Genomic DNA, 21,533 nt, shown 5'->3' on the forward strand with positions numbered 1-21,533 from the left:
TCATTCTCCGTTTGTTTGCTCTTGTCTTTCACTATTGACTGATACTATAATTTATTTGAATATGAAACTCAAACAGAAATATATCTGTGTACAGTATTTTCAGCGGTGTGAGTTTTTGAGTAACCTTTTCAAAAATAAGGCACAAATACATTTACAAAGTGACTCTGAGGTGTAGTTTAAACCTAAATAAGCAATGTAGGGCACATACAACATGTGAAACAAAAAAGCAAGACAAACAGAATACCTGGAGGAGGTTTTGAAATAGAAATCTCAAATTGACGAGTTAATGTGAAAGCAAAATGTTTGGTCATAGCATTATAATAAAATGTAACATTCTTTTAAATAAATTGATTTATTGACTCAATTGCTCTGGCTGTGTGACTTTAACCTTTTGGTGGCTTCTCAGTGAGATAAGGCCTTTCTGAACCAGTGACAGATGTTTTCAGAGGTGGAGGGGAATAATCCAAGTACATCAAAAAGATGTGGGCACGAGGTGCCAAAGCGTAAATAATTGAGCAGCCGTATAAATTGTGAATGGGATCAGTAACAGTAGTGTTGCTCTCTGTGGGTCATGTCACTGACCTTCACCCTTGTGATTTTATCAGGCATTTAACAATTAAAGAACAAATGGGGCCTGAAACGCAAGCCGGTTTGTCACTTCAGCAGCAAAGTTCAACCTGCTGTACGGGTCTATTAAGTAACTGAGTCTGTCATGCACACCTTTATAAATGTCTGGTTTGGTTTGCTCACCAAATACTAAGGAAAATTCACATTTATTTTCTGTGTGTTTATATATATATATATATATATATAAATAAATAATTTCTGTAGTTACTTATTTTGTATTTAATCATTTTAGTTTTTATTTTATTCAAACATTTTATTCAAACATTGTTATATTTATTAATCAAATATATAAATGTGTTATTTAAATAAATTTAGATTTATTTTAATCAAATGTATGAATTTATATATTTAGTTGGTTTAATCTTTTGGTCACTTATATTAGCCTATATTGTAATATATTATTCATAATCGCCCAAATTTTACTTGGTAAGGATTAAAACTAGGGTTATTACATAGGATACTTACACACATAAACAAACAAACAAAAACGAATGAATGAATGAATAAATAAAGAAATTAATAGTTTCAGGTCATGCATTACACAAATAAGTATTTCATGTCATTCTTCTTCTTCTTCTTCTTGGTTTTTAACGGCGGCTGGCAACCAACGAAAATAGGTGCATTACCGCCACCTTCTGCTCCGGAGTGTGGAACAGATTTTTATATTCTGTTAATCAATCCCGTCTCTCTAATAAAATCATAGAAAGCTTTATTGTTTACTTCACTCGCCCATTTTATTAATACCTTAAAATTTAAATCCTGACTTCTATTTTTACTTAATTGTTCTATCATTCTTCCTCTTTCTTGCTCATACTTCCTACAATCAATAAATACATGAGGTATTGTTTCTTCAACATTACAGTATTTCATGTCATTAATAACCGATCGTGCTTTTAGGATCACTGGCCGGTTTTTTTTGCGAAATGTTACGTCATCAGAGAGCGTCAAAACACCGTCGCAGCTCCGCGCCACATTTCATTGTCATTCACCTGCGCTGTGTTTTCTATCTGCATGTGGCCTCTTGCAGGGCTGTGTACGTCGTCTGCGCATGTAAGTATATTTACTCCCTGAAATGTACATGGCTGTGTATCATTTAGGATTTTATTGCGTTTCCGGGACGGAATGGGAACAGGATTGTGCTCGAGTGAGAGAGACGCTTCCGATCGCTACCTGTCGCATTAAATACCAAATCCTCTCAGTACAGTTTTCTCATCTAGGTTCTCATAATATTATGCTGTTACATGCTTACAGATGAATTAAAGAGAAGTGAATGCTTAGTAGCGGGTTGCAAGTTATTTGCTTAACGTTACGTGCAGCGATATATTAAGCTGATCAACCTCCGATGTCCTTGCAACGTAGTTTCCCATTTTTTAATTTAAAGGGCTTGTTCAAACTTGCTAAAGAAGATTATGGACAGGGCTAGTTTATAAAGACATGTCTGTGTTGAGCAAGAACAAAAAATAAGTATGAAATGACCATGAAACCATAACACCAGTGTTTTTTCTCCTTTTGAATTGACTCATTTTCATCGATGTATGTAGTCTAATATCTCTCAGGTCGATGACTAGATGCATTTATTTATTTAAATGATTGATTTGTGTATTGTAAGAAAATTCTGAAAATTGGTAATAATAATAATGAATAATAGTAACAAAAATTATCACGGAATACAGTCACTTTACCGTGGTACCAAGTATGGCGATATTAATTTTGAAGTACGTTATTGGTACTGATATTTTTTCGTAATTTGACAAAGCATCAAAACAAAAAAATGCAGTGAAAAAAAACAAAGATGCATATAATATTAATAATAGCTTAAAATGAATGTTGATGCTGTGTATCCTAAAGCCCTGAGCTACAAAAGTTGCAACTTTGCGTGACTGTGTGTGTTGGATAAACTGGGTTATTAAGCGCCTCTGGGGGACGTTTGTCCGAGCATGACCTGTATTCTTTAGGACTTTTTCTTTTAGGGGGAGGCACGCGCATCTTTTGAACTTCGGGCTTCAGTAGGAGGTTATAAACTGCAGTGCAGGTTCATGTCGGTCACGGTACTGTAACCTCATGTATTATGCATCTGGGAGGGTCGCAGGTGGAGGTTTGCTTTCAGTCTGCTGGCTGGGGAAATTTGAAACGAAACCAATAGTTCAATGATAAAATGAGTAGTGCGATGCAGTATTAATATGTCGTGCTGTTAACTGATATGCAGTAATATGAATACAGTCATGAGTTCTTTCAGTATGGTTGCTTGGTATTTATAGATACATTTTCTGACACGTTTTACTCAACTCTCATAGTTTTATAATTAAATTTGCGAAGGCGTAATATGTTAATAAAACTTGCAAGTGCTTTTGACTAATGGCGCCCCCTGCTGTCAGTTTAGAGACATGCGTGTTGTGCATACCGGTTGCTAGTAGCAGTCGAGAGCTTGGAGAAGAGTGGAAAGCGAAACCTAATCTGTGCATTTACGCGTGTTTTCTTTATTATTTCATGGCTGATATCACTTTCTCAACACGCTTTCCAAAAGCAATAAGACAAGTCTCAGGATCATCTTGTATGTTGGAGTTTGTTGACCCAAACATTTGCAAAAGGCGGACGGAGACAACGAGTTCAGTCTAGTTCAAGTTCAGTTTTCGTGCGGTTTAGTCAGTGCACGAGTTTGGGCCTCATTTGGGAAATCTGCATAAAGTTTATTTCTCTTTTAACTTCTGTTGTTTTTGAGGTATGTATAAGTTTTTGATATGATCTCTTGGGTTGGGTTCATCTGAATTGGATTTTACTAATGTATTGTTGTGAGTTGTCAAGAACTGCAGAATCTGAACTAGGAATTGTGAATCGTTGTATAGATTTAAAGGCTTTAGATACTTAAGATACAAGAGTTTTGTAATAAAAACCTTGCTATTTTCATCCTTTTAGGTTCCACTTGTGCCTTTGCTTGACATAATAAATCTGTTCTATACAGGGTTCTCAACTTCCCACGGTCACAGAAAACCTGGAAATATTAGGGAATTTTAAAATCGTGAGTTTATACCAATTTTCCAAAGTCATGGAACATTTTAGAATCTTAAGAGGTTGTAGAAAAATCATTAGTGTAGAGGATGTGCCGTTGTTTAGTTATGGCTTATGCAATCTCTGCACATGGAATCTTATTACGTTAATGTAGAAAAATAATTTCCCTATTCTGTGAACCATATTCGTTTTCTGCTTTAAAATAAAATAAGTGATTTAAGTGCAATATTCTTTTCAATCTATACACATCTACTTAAGTGCACAATTTTATATATATATTTTTTTTGTTACTTTTCTACTGTAAAATTTCTATAGGTTCTTCCAAGCTGAACCATTTTAGATATATTTGTTACTGTACTTTTTCTTTTTTTTTCTTTTTTAGTGTGAATAAGTGGTAAGATCATGGTGTTCTTTAAAATACCATGTAAGTACCATGATTTAATAGAATTACCTTCCGATATAAGGTAATACGTTATATTTTGTAATGGATGGCCGCTATGATATAGGGAACTGATAAATAACACCACAACTCCAATATCCACAAGTGTAATTTCTTAATGCACATGGAACAGCATGTGGAACGCGAGTGAGCAGAATCACTTTCCCTCTCGCTTCAGTTTATTTAGAGAGTAAGCTGTCTGACGTTACGTGTGAAGCTGCATCAGGGTCACTGTAAGCCATACTCTGTGTGGAATTGTCTATTGTCTGTGTTAGTATTTGGTGGAAGGCTGTGAGATCAGGTGTTTGACTTTTTTTTTTTTATATATATATATATATTTTTTATTATTATTTTATATTAGCAGTTTAAATATTTAATTGTACACTGTAGGGGTGTAACAGATCTGTCTATGCATTATCTCTCTTAAAATAGGCCTACTTAATATTATGATAATCATAATAGTCCTAAGTGAGATCAAGCTTTAATCTTGTTTTGGATTTTTTGCATTCACTAATAAAAAGGTTACATTATTAGTTCCACACTGGAGAGCTGCTTTATAGCAGAAAATAAAGTTTTAGGCCTAATTCTAACTGAAAGCTATACGCTGTGACTTGTTCATGGTTAATACTGTTAAGCCGCTTGCTTTTTAAAACAACCTGTTGCATAAAACGCTATATAAATGTGACGTGACTTGACTTGAGTGCCGAATTGCACAGCATATATACATTGCTATGGTTAGATGCTTTAGTAACTGCTGTTTTTGCTGTAATTTTTGTTGTGTGTTTTTTGTTATTGAGAGGAAAGCAAATACAAATATACCTTATTTTATTACTTTAAGAATATCAACTGTAATGAGATTATAGTCAGTAACGTGTTACTATGTTCAGAAGATTGAACGTGTTCCTGCAGAACTTTCAACCTCTCACCAGTTGACACTTAATTTGTGCCTTTGTTTATATTTATTACCTATAATTTGTGGTTTTTAACCTGTTCTGCTTGTGTTCCTTTTTTATTTTAAAAGTGCTGTTTAACATTTATATTTTTGGCACAATGTGTAGAAAACAAGTATACAATTTAAAATATTTGATCTTTAATAAATTAGCCCTGGGTGTAGTAAAAGGATGCAGGTGTTTTTGTTTTTTTTTACGTTAAAATGTTTTAGTAGTGAATTTTTTTTTTTTTTTAGGTTAAGATAAACTGGTTAAGTGTTTATTAACAAATACTAGAATATTGTAATGGAAATTTCTACTTCCACTTTAAGAATACCCCCCCCCCCCCCACACACACACCATCCTTGCCCCCTTAACTGAACTGTACCAAAATCGTGACTCCAAAATATGCATCAAACCGTGAAAACTTGAACCATTACACCCCTAGCACACTGGTGTCTAACAAATAGCAAAGTGGAAAAAGTATGTTTTTAAGAAATGTAGCTCTCACATTCAGCTTTTTTTTTTATATGTATCTTATGTAATGTGTCATAATCTTGCTATTTTTCTGAGCTATTGTTGCCTGAATGCATTAAAAATAATGAATTTGCTGGCTAAGTGCTGCCCATTGACCCGTTGTTTTATGAGGACTGTAGAGTCTTGATAAGCAACTTATTTTAAACTCATAGTGATGTACACGAGACCTACACTAGTACTGCATTTTCTAAACTAGTGTTAGGTTCACTGATATCTCGCAAAGTATTGCCAATTTAGTAAAAAAACGCTTTACTCATCATTGTGCTTTACCTAATATAGTTGCTCATATTAGGAGAGAATGTCCTTCAATGTGCTTTCCTCAAATACCCATGACCACTTTCCCTCACCATAAGCATTCGCAAATTACTCGCTAAGCCAGAAATAAATTGGTTGTGTCACAATAAGCATGAATAATTAATCTGTGAGCCTTTTACCAAATCCTCAAATTACAGTCTACTGGGTTGCCAAGAAATGTGCCGACAGTGTCTATACTGTGACACTGCAACATCAGAAAGCCTGCATCTCCTTTGCATTCTTTCACGGATTTCTCTGTTGTTCTCTGTCTCTCTGCAGAAGCAGTGCACAGCCTTTGGTATTGTTGTGACGTTACATCCAGACAGTTGAGATTCATTCTAACACGTGCACACATCCCATCGACCAAGCCCAACGCTACGCCCTTCTCGCCCCCCACCCCTGCGCTATGAGCAGAGGTAGAGGAGGGTTTCACAAAGATTGCCAGCGATTCTCTCTTCCTCACCAGCAGGGAAATCCTCAGTTTCATTCCCACCAATTCACTGGTTACCCACGAGGCCCTCGTGTCCCAAGCCCAGACTCTGTATCTGGAAGCTATCCTCACACTTCCCTTTACTCCACTCGCCCGGGTGCTCCTGGCGTGCCTCCACGTGGTCGACCGTTTCCCCCTAGCCCCTCTGATCCACCCCTGTGGGCATCCCCCCAGCACGGCAGTAATCAGATTTTCGACTCATATGGTCTAAGCTTCCGACAACACCAGGTGCAGTTCCTCAGGGGGCAGAGTGCACAGGCTCCGCAGTTCAAAGCGCCTCAGCAGCGAGGGTCCCAAACCTCCGGCCGAGGGGAAGAGGTCTCTACTGGGCCTATCCAGTACCAGGCAGGTTATCGTGACTTCAAATCAAGTGGTAGCAGTTTTGGCAGAAGAGACGGCTACGGCAGAGGCCGAGGAAACTGGCAAAGGGAGCAGAACTTCGCAAATACACCTGGACCTAGGAGAAAGTCACACTGGAATCACCATCTCCAGAAGGGAGAGTATTATCCCAATCAAAACACTAAGCACTACTGGAATACACAGGTAGTTGATGTATCCTTGGGCCTTCATAATCTGAGTTTGGGTGACCGGGTAACAAGGGTAGACACCTCGTCCTGCAGTAGCCTTGCCAGCAAGGTTTCCAGTTCTCCCGGCTCGGTCAGAGAGTCTCTGTATTTGACCCCTGAGATCCAGCAACAGGTCCTCGCTTTTTTGACGTCACTCAGGCCAGACGAGACCGTTCAGCCCAGGGCCTTGGGAAAAAAGCTTGGCCTTCCCAAGAAGATTGTTAATAAGGCTTTATATGCCCTCTTAAGGACAAACCAAGCAGTAAAACAAGGTGAGATTCCTCCGCTGTGGAGACTCCGCAAGGAAGAGGACAGTGAGCCCATCAAAGAGAGAGACCAAACACAGTCTACAAAGGATTCTGAGACAAAGCTAGGTCAGAAGTCATCCATAAACCAAGAGGCTACAGGGAATCTCATCAGCACCAGTGCTCCCTCTGCATCACACATCCTCGTTGAGGCTGACAGCAATTCCACTGACCAGTCGGAGGACTCCGAAGGTGAAGATACCTGTGAAACATTGATTCCTGACCAGGTTCAAAAGACTCTTTTACCTGCTGTGCAGTCAGTAACCTTGCCAACAATGGCCGATACTAAAGATAGCAAAGAGAAGATCCTACAGTACCTCTACGAAGCAGGTACAGGCAATGCACTTGTGATTGCCAAGAACCTTGGCCTGCGAAGTGCCAAGCAGGTTAATCCCACACTCTATGCATTGGAGAAACAAGGTGACGTAAGGCGTGACTCCGAAGTTACACCACCTATCTGGTCGCTTAGTGCACACCGGCAGGAAAAGATGGACCGCCAACGGAAAGTTGCCGCAACTGCGAAACAGGATGAAAACATTGCAGAGATGTTGAACTTTACAGCAGAAGCGATTACAAATGTAAATGATGGACTTAAGTTTTCAGGTGGTACTGCAGCAGACCCGATGGATGGGGGTGAAAATCTATTGGATGAGATTTTAGGCAACAACACACATAACACAGAGCTTGACATGCCTGGCCTTGAGGCGATGCCACCAAACCCCAGTGAACTTTCCACCTTCCGCTACTTCCAACCACCTTCCTACTATCAGGATATGGCCAGTAATGGAGGAGAACATTCACAGTGGGCATCTGACGATATTCCAGCGTTCTTGAACAGGATTCGCTCAGAGGTTGCCGTTTCATTGGCTGCTCCCCCTCCCCCGGCCCAAAGCCTGGAGTCAAGCAGATTGGAGAAACTAATAGAGGCCCGCAGTAAGAACCCAGTTAGCGGACTGATGGAGTTTGCTCAGCATCTGGGACACACTTGTGAATTCCTACTTCTGGACCAGTCTGGACCCTCACATGACCCCAGGTTAGTTGATGAAAAGCTTGTTTACGGGTGATGAGCATTAGTTTTTCTGTGTTAAAGCCTCTTAACACAGAAACAGCCAAGGCTTTTTGGAGATGTAACAGAAGTTCTCTTGCTAGTGAATTTTGTTGAAATGGGGTTGCATGATAAAGAATTTGTATAAACACGACAACTGTGTTTTCATGGATTTATAATTTGAGGTTTTTCTTTTCGTCTCCAGGTTTCGGATGCAGGTTATGCTAGATGGTCGTAGGTTTCCACCGGCTGAGGGTCCAAACAAAAAAGTGGCCAAAAAAGATGCTGCAGCCATAACCCTGAAGATTCTTTTGAAGGAGACGGACGGAGCAGGTGATGGTGAAGAGGAAGAACCGAGCATTGAGGGAGTGGAGTCAACCACTAACCTGGCAGATGATATGCTAGTGTGTTTGTTTTTGGTTTTCAGTGTCAAAGTTGCATGAAACCTAATCATTTAGTCTCTCATAGCAGTTTTGATATCCTATGTTACCTTTAACTGAACATATATGAATGATTACAAAATTTTGTATATACAAATACATTTAGTTTCTCTTTGTCTCATTTCTAAAGGGTGGTACGGATACTCCACCACAGGCTCTGTCTCGGTCTTTACCTGGAGGAAAGAACCCTGTATCTGTCCTAATGGAGCATAGCCAACGCAGTGGGCATGCCATCCAGTTTATCAAGACAGGACAGGAAGGGCCACCCCATGATCCACGGTAAAACACATCCCACAGTAAAGGGCTTTAGGTTACAGCTCTTTAATCCTGCTACAGAAAGTAACATGCTTCTTGTCCTGATGTGTTTTCTAGGCTCCTCTGTCCCCTTGCTGTCCTCACATTCTCCACAATCTCCATGCACCCTCTGTACTATACCCTCTCACTCTTGCTCTCACTCTTAAAGTCATTGACTGTTTTTTTTTTTTTTTGTTTTTTTTTTATACATCTTTTACCATTTCCCCTTTTTTCAGTTACTGAACCTACTGAGTTTTATGTTGTTGTTTTGGTAGTGCTATTCTTTTCTCTTCACAGACTCTATTTCTATTCCCTTTTCTTGCTATGTGTTCTTCTGTGTTCTTAATTCCCTTTGCCCTTACGGTGTGACTTTGCTGCCTATAAAAAAGAATGTCTGCTTTGTATAATCCTGGCCCAAAATGTTGTTTTATCTGTATCCTTATTTTGTTTTTGTTTTTTTTGACCTTGCTCATTTTTCTTTTGTTTCTCGTACATCGTTTCCCCACATTGGGTTTGCTTATTAAAGTATGAAAAGTGGTAGAAAGCTGTTGTCCATAAGCATCAGAGTCTGTATCAAATTTGCACTGACAAATTAAAATAAATAATGAAAATAATAATGAAATCATGGTATCGCCTAGTAGGATTATTAAACTGAATATTTAATGAAATTAATATAATCTGTATGCATGCTTCAGAGTGTTTACATTGATCTCCGAGCATTTTACGCAAACCTGAGAGCTGCACAAATCTCAGGAGCTTATCAGGGTTAAAAATTTGATATAAGGTGCTTATTAAAAATATATTGTCAGATGCTCACAAAAACTCAAAAGGTATTCCTTTATTTTTTTGCCAAATTGACTTTTATTCAGATGTGTGGCCTTTATGGGAATAGAAAATTATAATTTTTTCTTGCAATGATCTCCCAATGTAATTTCAGTGTGATTTTTTTTTTTTTTTTTTTTTTTTTTTTTTTTTATAGCTTTTGTCGTCTTACCCTTGATATCTAAGCAGCAGCAATATGTGTTATTGGATTTCAAAATGCAATATGATGTTAGCCACATTTGCTGCTCCTAAAGGTTGTGCAGGTGTACCAACGCTCAGTCACACCCTAATTTACACAAAACACAGACAGATCAGTGAAACTTGATCTCTATTGAGAAAAAGCTTTTATTTTACTTTATGAGCAGTAAGTTACAGCTCTTCAAATGGGATAGCTGTGTTTTTTAGATATTAGATGAATAGCAGATTAAAAACAAAATTGATGGATGTAATTTCTCCTAATTTCTCGTACAGCAGATTTGGTGAGAAATCTTAGTATTGGATTTCATTCAAAGCCTCCACAAATATTCATATGAAGTTCTCCCATGTGCCAGTGGATATTCATGGCCTTTAGTAAAAGAGTGGCTCTGATTAATGGCCTTGATGTAAATGTAGCACTGCCTGCCAAATTAGCATTACCAGACAAAAATATTTTTGGCTCTAGTAGGCCAAATCATGAATTGGCAGCATGCATAATTTCTTTTTTTTTTTTCTGTCATTCTCAATGTTTCAGTGTGCTTGTGAGCAACAAATGATTATACGTTTGAATAGCTGAAGAAGCAGAGGTAGTTACAAAAGACAACTGTGATCTTTCAGAAATCATTATATGCTGATTTATTCAGTTGTAACAGTTTAATTCAATCAGTTTGAATAGTTTCACACAGAACAGGAGTATTCAGAGCTCAACAGAAAAGAACTGCCTCGTTAGATTTTAAAAGACAGTGTCCACTATGACTGATTTGTCAATTTCACTTCTTTCTCTCACCTTCTTTCTTGTTTTTTCTTCACTTCCTGTGTCAGGTTTATGTTCTGCGTAAAGGTTGGGGAGCGTCTCTTCCACGAAGCCTCGGCACCCAGTAAGAAAGCAGCGAAGCAGCTGGCAGCGGAGGAGGCCGTGAAAGAGCTGATGGGAGATGGACTACTACATCTCAACAAGGTGAAGAGTAGTTTGTAAACATTACAAGAATGAAAAGAGGATTGTTTGAAAGGCAGGATAAGGAGAATTTTGTGTACTGGTAGATTAAACCCAGTCTTTCTCTTTTAGCCTCCGGGTACTTTCTGCCCTCTGGGAGACAATGAGTCTCAGCCAGCGATTCCAGCATGCCCCTCACTACCCCCTCTGACGGCAGCTGAGCTCCAGGCGGCCCATGAAGCAGGTGTGGGTGACCTTATCAACCACCTGAACAACAACGCTGTGTCCGGCCTGCTTGAGTACGCCCGTGCTCGAGGCTTTGCTGCTGAGATCCGCCTGGTGGGCCAGTCCGGACCCTCGCACGAGCCCAAGTACATGCGCACTCTTACTCTTGGTCGTGTTTTTGTGATCTTTATGTCCTTATCACAGAAGCAGCAGGATTCCCATCTCTGTGTGTCTGACTCCCTGCTGCACAGCCACACATTAAAAAGATAAAATCAAATCAACTTACATCTCTCTCTTTAAGGTTTACCTACCAGGCTAAATTGGGAGGGCGGTGGTTTCCTGCAGTTTGTGCTAGTAATAAAAAGCAGGGGAAGCAGGAGGCAGCGGACGCCGCTCTTCGAGTGCTCATTGGAGAAGCAGAGAAAGCAGCACGTACTGGAGAGCTCACGCCGGAGGTATTAAACGTGCAGCTACTTTAATAAAAGTCCATAATAAAACTAGCAGTAACTTTTAACTATGCATTAACTTCTGATTAACAAAGTGCTATTAAATATTGAGGGGTCGTAATATTTGAAAGCAGTACCAAATTTAATTGTTGATTGGGATTTTGCTATATAGGGGGTGGTGATGGCACAGTGGATAAGACACATGCCTTTGGTGTGAGAGACCCGGGTTCGAATCCACTGAGAGACACCAATGTGTCCCTGAGCAAGACACTTAACCCCTAGTTGCTCCAGAGGCGTGCGACCTCTGACATATATAGCAATTGTAAGTCGCTTTGGATAAAAGCGTCAGCTAAATTAATAAATGTAAATGCTATATAGATAAGATTCTGATCAACAGTGTTTTTTGCACGCAACATTTACATTGCCAAGTGTTGTTCCTGTTCCTTCAGTTTGACTTTGTTACAGTTTACAAGAGCTTCTGAGTTAGAAAACTTTGAATTGTAAATTTTTGTGAGTTTCTGAATTTTGTGTAATTCAGTCATATTTACTTGCCAAAAATGTTAATTTTGAGTCCTATTTGAAAGGTTTTTACTTGTACTAAACACAAGTTTATATGTAGCAAGGTCGGAAATTAAAAGGGGCTTGTGACAAAAATGCCCCCACAAATTAAAGATAAAGCGGCAAAAATTGCCCCTGCACAGTTAAACAATCGATTGCGGCTGTCGAGATTAAAAATGAAATGTAAAAATGAATGAAAAGTGTCTATTCGTAGAATTACATTTTAATTCGCGCACACCGCAACAGATTTATTTTATTTTTAAATTTTTTTCCTTCAGTGTTGAGTCTTATAATCAATTGTGCGTTTCCGTTGAGCTTAGAATGGCCAATCAGAGACGCTTAGATTAGTCAGTGCTGAAAACGTGATAATCAGAGGCTCTGAAATATCCGGTGTTGTTGTTGAGTGTGATTGAATTCTTTGCGCTTGTGAATTCCCTCGTCATAAACAACACGGTGCAGATACGATGTAAATAAAATATTCATTTCGTAGCTTCAGTGAATATAACAGGAGTTTTTGCATAAGTTGCGCTAGACTAGACTTCATGGACTGGCATGTTTGTTTGTGAAGCCACAGCCCAATATGACAAGCTATTTCCCCAAAACGCAGACACAAAATACAAAAGAGTTTTTTATATGTATTCTATTAATTGACATTTAATAATAATTACTGCAATATCAAGAGCAGTAATCGACAATGATTTTTGTCCTAATATTGCAGGCAGCCTATTTAGCCTACTAGCTCCTGTTTTTAAATGTATAATTTAGATACAATTTTAAACAGTCAGTAGTTATTGGCAAAGTATTTTGATTGAAGTAATTGGTAGTTGCCTTCAAAGACAACACAGATAGAATTATTAAGGTGGTGATAAAAAATTTTTCTCAGGAATGTAAATATATCCCTGGAAATCAGTTCCAGTTGCCCCTTAATGGAAGTGTTAATTTCTGACCCTGTTATGTAGTACTACCACAAATTTTATTGTGTGAGAATTTATTTAATTATACTTCTTAAAATATTTATAAATATATTTCATATCAATGCCATAAATAGTGAGCATGTTTTATTTTTTTATTAAGTTATTTATTATATACAAAACCAGTTTGCTATATCAGTGACCAGTTTTACATTATTTCTTACATTTACATTTATTAATTTAGCTGACGCTTTTATCCAAAGCGACTTACAATTGCTATATATGTCAGAGGTCGCACGCCTCTGGAGCAACTAGGGGGTTAAGTGTCTTGCTCAGGGACACATTGGTGTCTCACAGTGGAATCGAACCCGGGTCTCTCACACCAAAGGCATGTGTCTTATCCACTACGCCATCACCACCCAATCATGACCATTCTTGACCAATCATAAGTCTTCCAGAAAGATGTGCGAAATAATTATTACAATTGATTTTGTATGTTTCAGCTGCCAGTGTCAGGCAGTACGATGCATGATCAGATTGCCATGCTAAGCCATCAGCGCTTTAATGCCCTCACAGCACGCATCCAGCACAGCCTTCTGGGTAGGAAGATTCTTGCTACCATCGTGATGCGGAAAGGATCAGATACTCTCGGAACAGTTGTCAGCCTCGGGACAGGTACAGACACACAAATAGACTTAAACACAGACACAGCCAACATGATGTAATTAGAGATGTGCTGTAATTGTTGTGGCCTTACGCCTGTAGGAAACCGCTGTGTGAAGGGAGAGGAGCTTAGTCTTCGAGGGGACACCGTTAATGACTGCCACGCAGAAATCATCTCCAGGAGAGGCTTTATCCGGTATCAGCTTGCAGCAGAACTTTCGCTCTCTCTCACTGGCAATTGCATAATTAATTTTTCCTCTCATTCTAGGTCTCATTCTTCAAGATGAAGGAGTCTTATTTCACAGCGGCTCATAAATATATTGACTTTATATTTAGTGTTCTGCAGATGTTACTGAGAGACAGACAGAATGTCTGCTCGTATTCCTGCTGTCTTTCTCTTTCTGTCTTTCTAAATGATTTTGGCACATTTGAGTTCTAAATCATTTGAAAATATATTAAATATATTAATATTATTTAAAAATAGCCATTTGTGCTCATATAGCAATAATATAGACACATATTAATGTAAACTAATTAAATTGTCTTATAAATATATTATTCATTTTATATATTATATAGTTTGGTTTTAATATATTTAAAAAATAATACATTTAAAAATACACAAATATTCTATATTTTAAATATATTATTAATTCTATATAATGAATAAATATATTTAAAATGCATCAATTTATTATTAATATTGAAATAACTTATTGACAGTTAAATCAATCTAGAAAGAAACGTGGGAGTGATGTGTAAAAATTTAACTTATAAAAAAAAATATATATATATATATATAATATTTTTTTATATATTAATATATAGTCTGGTTTTAAAATAGAAAAATTTATATAATATAGAAAAATATTGGTGCTGTCAAAAGATTCATCACAATTAATCGCATCCAAAATAAGTTTTTGTTTACATAATATATGTGGGTGTACTGTGTATATTTATTATCTATATACACACACATGCATTTATATATTTAAGAAAAATATGTTGTTTATATATTAAATATTTATATATGATATAAATTTATTTGAATAAAAATACATGTAAATATTTTCTAAATATATGCTATATATGTTTGTCTTTATATATACATAAATATACACAGTACACACACACACACACGTAAACAAACCTTTATTTTGGATGCTATTAATCATGATTAAAAATACACATTGTATATTTAAAATATATTAATTGATATCTAAATCAATATAGTTTATTTTTAACAAATTATATATTATTTTCATTCTGTATGTAATGAATACTTATTTAAAATGCATCAGTTTATTATCAATATTATTGAATATTAATATTGAAATAACTAATATTAAAACATTTTTTTTTTCTAGATTTATTAAACTGTGGGAGAGATGTGTCAAAAGCATACAGTGGTGTGAAAAAATGTTGGTCCCCTTCCTGATTTTTTTTTTATTTTTTTGCATGTTTGTCACACTTTAATGTTTCAGATCAAACAAATTTGATAACACAAGTAAACACAACATGCAGTTTTTAAATGAAGGGGTTTTTTTATGAAGTGAAAACAAAATCCAAACCCACATGGTCCTGTGTGAAAAAGTGTTTGTCCACTTGCTGTGATAAATGGAACCATGAATTCAGCTGTCTACCAAAAAATCCTGAAGGACAATGTCCGGCCATCTGTTCGTGACCTCAAGCTGAAGCGAACTTGATTTCTGCAGCAGGACAATGATCCAAAACACACCAGCAAATCCACCTCTGAATGGCTGAAGAAAAACAAAATGAAGACTTTGGAGTGGCCTAGTCAAAGTCCTGACCTGAAACCTATTGAGATGCTGTGGCATGACCTTAAAAAGGTTCATGCTCGAAAACCCTCCAATGTGGCTGAATTACAACAATTCTGCGAAGATGAGTGGACCAAAATTCCTCCACAGTGCTGTAACAGACTCATTGCAAGTTATTTGTTGCTGCTAAGGGTGGCCCAACCAGTTATTAGCTTTAGGGGGCAAGCACTTTTTCACACAGGGCCATGTGGGTTTGGATTTAGTTTTCCCTTCATAATAAAAAAACTTCATTCAAAAACTGCATGTTGTGTTTACTTGTGTTATCTTTGATTAATATTTAAATTTGTTTGATGATCTGAAACGTTAGTGTGACAAACATGCAAAAAATAATTAGGAAGGGGGCCAACACTTTTTCTCACCACTGTATATGTGACCCTGGACCACAAAACCAGTCATAAGTGTATATTTTTTAAATTGAGATTTATACATCATCTGAAAGCTGAATAGATAAGCTTTCCATTGATGTATGATTTGTTAGGATAGGACAATATTTGAAAATCTGGAATCTAAGTGTGCAAAAAAAAAAAAAAAAAAATCGGAATATTGAGAAAATCGCCTTTAAAGTTGTCCAAATTAAGTTCTTAGCAATGTATATTACTACTCAAAAAGTTTTGATATTTACAGTAAGAAGTTTACTAAATATTTTCATGGATCATGATCTTTACTTAATGTCCTAATGATTTTTGCCATAAAAGAAAAATCTATAATTTTGACCCATACAATGTATTTTTGGCTATTGCTACAAATATACCCCAGCGACTTAAGACTGGTTTTGTGGTAGAGGGTCACATATATAACACGCATACCGATTTTCACCAATAGCCCTACAAGTAGAATAACTTAAATCTGTGTTAAATAACATGTCTTGTTTGTAAAATCTGTATGGCTCAGGTTTTTGTACGGTGAGCTGATGAAGCATTGGGAAAGCCCTGGTGATGAGACTATTTTTGAGGTGGCAGACGATGGGAAGCTGAAGATTAAATCTGACATCACCTTTCATCTGTATATTAGGTGAGACATGCACGTCCTCTCCTCCGAGCGAGTTTTAGAACCGAGATTCATCTGCAAACATGAATGACACTGCTTTCATGTGCTCTTTTCTTTGTCGCACAGCACTGCTCCATGTGGCGATGGCGCTCTGTTCGATAAGTCATCCAGCGAGGCAGCCGAATTAAACGGCTCTCAGCACATGCCTCTCTTTGAGAACATAAAACAGGGCAAGCTCAGAACCAAGGTGGAGAATGGTAAGAGACCAAAAAAACTCTGTAAACCCCATCAATGGGGTAAAAAAATATATACAAATAAATTTCAGATTAATCAAGATCTTCTGAATGATTTGATATCTATACTTAAAAATTCAATTCAAAGACCCCTACAATAACATTCATCTTTGGCATTCCTGTAAACACATGCTGTGGCGTAGTTCCAGGACCTCAGGTACACTGTCTCTAGTGCGCTAACTGTTGGATTTTAGACGCACTCAGCAGTGTTCATCAGTGCCATCTGGCTATGGTTATCCCTGTAGCCACGTGAGGGTGGCCTTTTTCCAGGCAAAACTGCCATTGTCTAGTGGGATAGGAGAAAAGCTATTATGTGGCCAAACGGTTGGCAGGTGAGCTGATGTATTCCTGTGGATTTAACTTGACAGGTCGGCACATGATGTTGGCACTTGTGCTTGGGTAGCTGTTGTGCTGAGTCTCTAACACTGCTGACAAGGAAGTGAAAAAAACCAGCCTTGTGATGTATTGACATACTTTTCTGAAACTCCAGTGATAAATCTGATTGTTTACCGCTAATAACTAGTTTGCTAGAGCTACTGCAGACAGTGTTAAAGCCTTGTCCTTTGGTCATCTACTTATGTCACTTCATATGTTCTTGCATATTTTTGAATGATCTAAGATTCCCCACCCCTTTCTTTTCTCAGGTGAAGGCACCATCCCTGTGGAGTCCAGTGATATTGTGCCCACCTGGGATGGCATTCAGCACGGTGAGCGCCTGAGGACCATGAGCTGCAGCGACAAGATCCTGCGCTGGAACGTGCTCGGCCTACAGGGGGCGCTCCTTAGCCACTTCATCCACCCCGTGTATTTGCGCTCTATCACTCTTGGTAAACACTCCTACTATGCTTCGAATAATGAAGTGCAGTGTTTTCAAGCATGTCTTTTGTGTGTTTAGTTTAGTTATATTGTGTTTTGTTTTTTTATACATATATATATGTATATGTGTGTATGTGTTTTTGTTCAGGGTATCTCTACAGCCATGGTCACCTGACTCGAGCGGTATGCTGCCGGTTGGCTAGAGACGGGGATGCGTTCAAAAACAGCTTACCAGCAAACTTTACTCTTAACCACCCTGAGGTACGCTTACACAAAGCACCCTGCATTTAGTTCTGTGAAACTTTTGTTTTTACTTGGTTTTCACATGATTTCCATATTGTTGGTGCAGGTGGGCAGGGTGAGTGTGTATGACTCGGCACGCCACACAAGTAAGACCAAAGAGTCCAGCGTTAACTGGAGTCAGCCGGACCAGTTTATCGTGGAGGTGCTGGATGGCACCAAGGGCAAAGCGGACAGGTGAGAGAGAGACCCATCCGTCACATATCACAGTGATAAAAAGGAAATCCAGCTAATCTTGCTAATTGAATATTTATCTGAAGCACTTCACCCGAACACCTAGACTTCTCTTCTCTTTTCATGCCAGTCCCAAGATGGAGATATCACGGGTTTCCAAGTCCAATCTATTCCGTCTCTTCCACGCTTTGTGCCAGCGTGCAGGCCGAGCCGATCTGCTGGCACAACCATCCTATGCCCATGCTAAGATGGCCGCCACTTCATTCCAGGATGCCAAGAGGCTGTTCTTCCTGGCGCTGAACCAACATGGATATGGTGCCTGGATCGGGAAGCCCTTGGAAGAGAAAAGTTTTGATGGAGAAGCCAGAATGGGAGGAAGTGGGGATGGACAGGCGCCAGGCCCTCCAGGTTGCGCCGTTGACCCCAATAGCTGCTCGAGCTCAAATAACAACAACTTTAACTCTGCAGCACAGGGCTTTTAGGGATAGAGAGAGATGGAGGGAGTGGAAGAGTGGCCAGCAGCAAGAGAGAAAGAATTGAGGAGGTTTGTCTTGTAGAGAGGGAGAACCAGGGTAAGCCTGTGGCTTTGGGATTTCAACTTTAACCATCATGACTAAGCAGAAACGGATGCGGCCATGGCAACAGAGCTATAAACCCAAGGCAAATTGGACTTGATGAGACATGAAGTAGATTTTTTTTTTTTTTTTTTTAGAAAGCCATAACTACAGGGTTGCATTTGTGGGTTTCCCTCATTTTTTTCCTATTTGCTACCATCTCAATACTGTTACGGGAATGCGTGGCCACATTGCTGTAGGGTAATTGTGTTTCTCACTTGTTCCTCTCATTGTCTATTTGATTCATATCAGATCTAGGTATTTCTCACTCAATAAAAAGATTAATGACAGCTGATGCTGGTCAGGACATGTATTTAGAGCCAGCCACTCAGTTAAAGTGGTTTAAAAGGTTAGTTCACTCAAATGAAAATTGTCTTCATTAATTCACCCTTATGTTGTTCCAAACCTGAATGATTTTTTTTTTATTCTTCTGTGGAACATCAAAGTAGATATTTTGAGAGATGTCTGTGTTGTTTTTGTATGTACAGTAGAAGTCAATAATCACCAGATTTGGTCTCCAACATTATTCAAAATATCTTATTTTTTGTTCTTCAGATATAAAGAAATGTATACAAGTTTAGAATGACATAAGGGTGAGTATAATGATAGAATTAAAATTTTTGTGTGATCTATTACTCTAAGTTGAGCATCATGCAGTAATTTGTCATTTGCCCCCCCCCCCCCCCCCCCCCCCCCCCCCCAGTAATTCTCCGTTTACTTCAGTACTGCTTGGATTAAACTTCTGTATTTTCATACATTTTACATAGTTTTTTGCAGTAAGTGAAGTTCCACATATAAATCTGGACTAGACTGCTCAAAATGTATACATAATGTACATACAGATACATATGCACACAGATGTATATATAAGGTCTTTTGAATGATTTTATATATATGCGTGTGTGTTTATGTATGTGTATATTTTGTATGTATATATTTTGTAATGATTCAAACTTTTAAATCACATTATTTTCTATCTTTTTAATTTAAAGGATGTCTTTTTATATGAGATCTGTATGTTCTGTTTTCGCTAGTGTTTGTGTTGTTTGGTAGACTCAAGGTAGATATTGCATGCAGCCATACAGTCTACATTCTGATTCGTGTTAGCTAATAGCGGGCAGGTGAATGGCACAAATCAATCGTATGCACATTTGTGTCTGTGCGCGCACATCTTTGAGGATATGAACTGTTTCTTGGAATATTATTTGCCTTGCTTATGTTTAATGTGTTCAGACACTGTTAATTGATGCACTGCTTCAAGACTAAAGCAATACTAAGGTTCTCTTTCCTTTCAGCAAATGTGAATCTGTATGCCTCCAACATTTGTCATCAAATCATTGAAGCCTACTCAAACGTTCTTTTAATATCATTTGTTCTGTTGAAAGTAAAGAATATTTTCTTTCCATGTGCTGTGGATTAATATCTTATTTTCACAGCAAATTTTGAACACTCTTTGGTTATAGTGTAACTGTACTGGCATGAATTTGGAAGGGGATATTTAGGGCAGAGTGTGCTAAGTTGTCTCTGTTTACTTTTCCAAAGATAAAACTAATCCACATAATTATATTCAGATATCTACTGAAATTAAAAAGAAGTCTTGGAAATATGGCAAGAAAATGAGCACACATTTTTAAATAGCTAGTTTATAATAATGTGTGATATTTAATGTTTACTTAACATTACTCCCATTTTCTTAAGACACTCAGGTTTATTAATCTGAAGTTTTAGTTGCATTTAGAAAAAAATAGCAGAATGGTGTATAAAAAAGATATTTTATGGGACTGAAAATTAAGACAAATACTTCACATTCCAACCCTCAAGATTGCAGTGCAATATTGTTCCCTACTTGTGATTTCTGAGTACATTACTTTGTGGGAAATATCCTTGGTAATTTTTGTGGAATGATTGGTTTCTCTTTGCCAGAGCATCTTCAGATCTTCTCCTTTTATGTATAGGTCACAATACACTTAGTTTGATAAATATATATATATATATATATATATATATATGCCTAATGAAATGAGTATATATTATACAGTGTTTATTTTCTGTATATAATAAGCTTCTATAATACAATATTTCACCAAACACAAAATAAATAAATGTACGAGGTCATTCAAAATTTTAGCCAATTTTGTAATTAATGCATTGTAGCTAAATAACATTTGAAAATGTGACAGCCTGTCCTGGCCAATTTATATGAGCAAAATTAAAGGCTTGCAGTGTAAACGTTTTCATCTTCGTTACATAGTAGTTGTTTGCTTGAACATACCCCAGTGAATTTTAACTTTGTTCATTTTTAAACAACAGCAACTGATTTTGAATGTTCTGTTTGGAGGCTTAAATTCATGAAAACAATAGCCATTTTTAAGATAGTTTATTACCGCTGGATGGCGGCCTTTCCCTGTCGCGTGTAGTTCACAGATGACAGGTTTAAGAATGATCAAACCCCTGGACGAGATTGCTGAAAAAGAGAAAGAACATTTGTGTGATTATTCATTTTCCCTCACTAATTTCACTGGCAAGTCTGCTGATTCGGTCTGAGGGTATTTTTATAGGCTGGGTAAGGTGTAAAATACCACCAGCTGCGGTAGTGAACTTTATTGCTATTTCACACTTTATTAAAAAAGCATGTGGAGTCCCGCAATTAGCGTTATAAACGCAGATTAAGAGGTGTCACGTCCACATCGAGGGTTAATCCACCGTGTCTGTCTGTCTGAAAAAAAGTCATTATCTGATTCTGAACTGAGGGAATATTTCGACGGATGTGTCAAACAAGCGTACA

The 21,533-nt window shown here is 37.7% G+C and overlaps 1 protein-coding gene across 1 annotated transcript; it reads left to right on the plus strand.

Annotated features, from left to right (window-relative positions):
* Positions 1 to 1,566: 1,566 nt before the first annotated feature.
* LOC306878363 (double-stranded RNA-specific adenosine deaminase-like) lies at positions 1,567 to 20,152 on the plus strand. The gene is made up of 15 exons (XM_079430664.1): positions 1,567 to 1,677; positions 6,112 to 8,226; positions 8,444 to 8,642; positions 8,809 to 8,957; positions 10,812 to 10,947; positions 11,056 to 11,294; positions 11,450 to 11,603; positions 13,567 to 13,738; positions 13,829 to 13,922; positions 16,456 to 16,575; positions 16,678 to 16,808; positions 17,489 to 17,671; positions 17,809 to 17,921; positions 18,010 to 18,137; positions 18,265 to 20,152. Exons 2-15 carry the CDS (start codon positions 6,239 to 6,241, stop codon positions 18,614 to 18,616), a joined length of 4,158 nt encoding a protein of 1,385 aa, XP_079286790.1. The 5' UTR covers positions 1,567 to 1,677; positions 6,112 to 6,238; the 3' UTR covers positions 18,617 to 20,152.
* The last annotated feature ends 1,381 nt before the right edge of the window (positions 20,153 to 21,533 follow it).

The sequence above is a fragment of the Barbus barbus genome, assembly GCF_936440315.1.
Source record: "Barbus barbus genome assembly, chromosome: 12".
In the NCBI taxonomy this organism is placed as follows: Eukaryota; Metazoa; Chordata; class Actinopteri; order Cypriniformes; family Cyprinidae; genus Barbus; species Barbus barbus.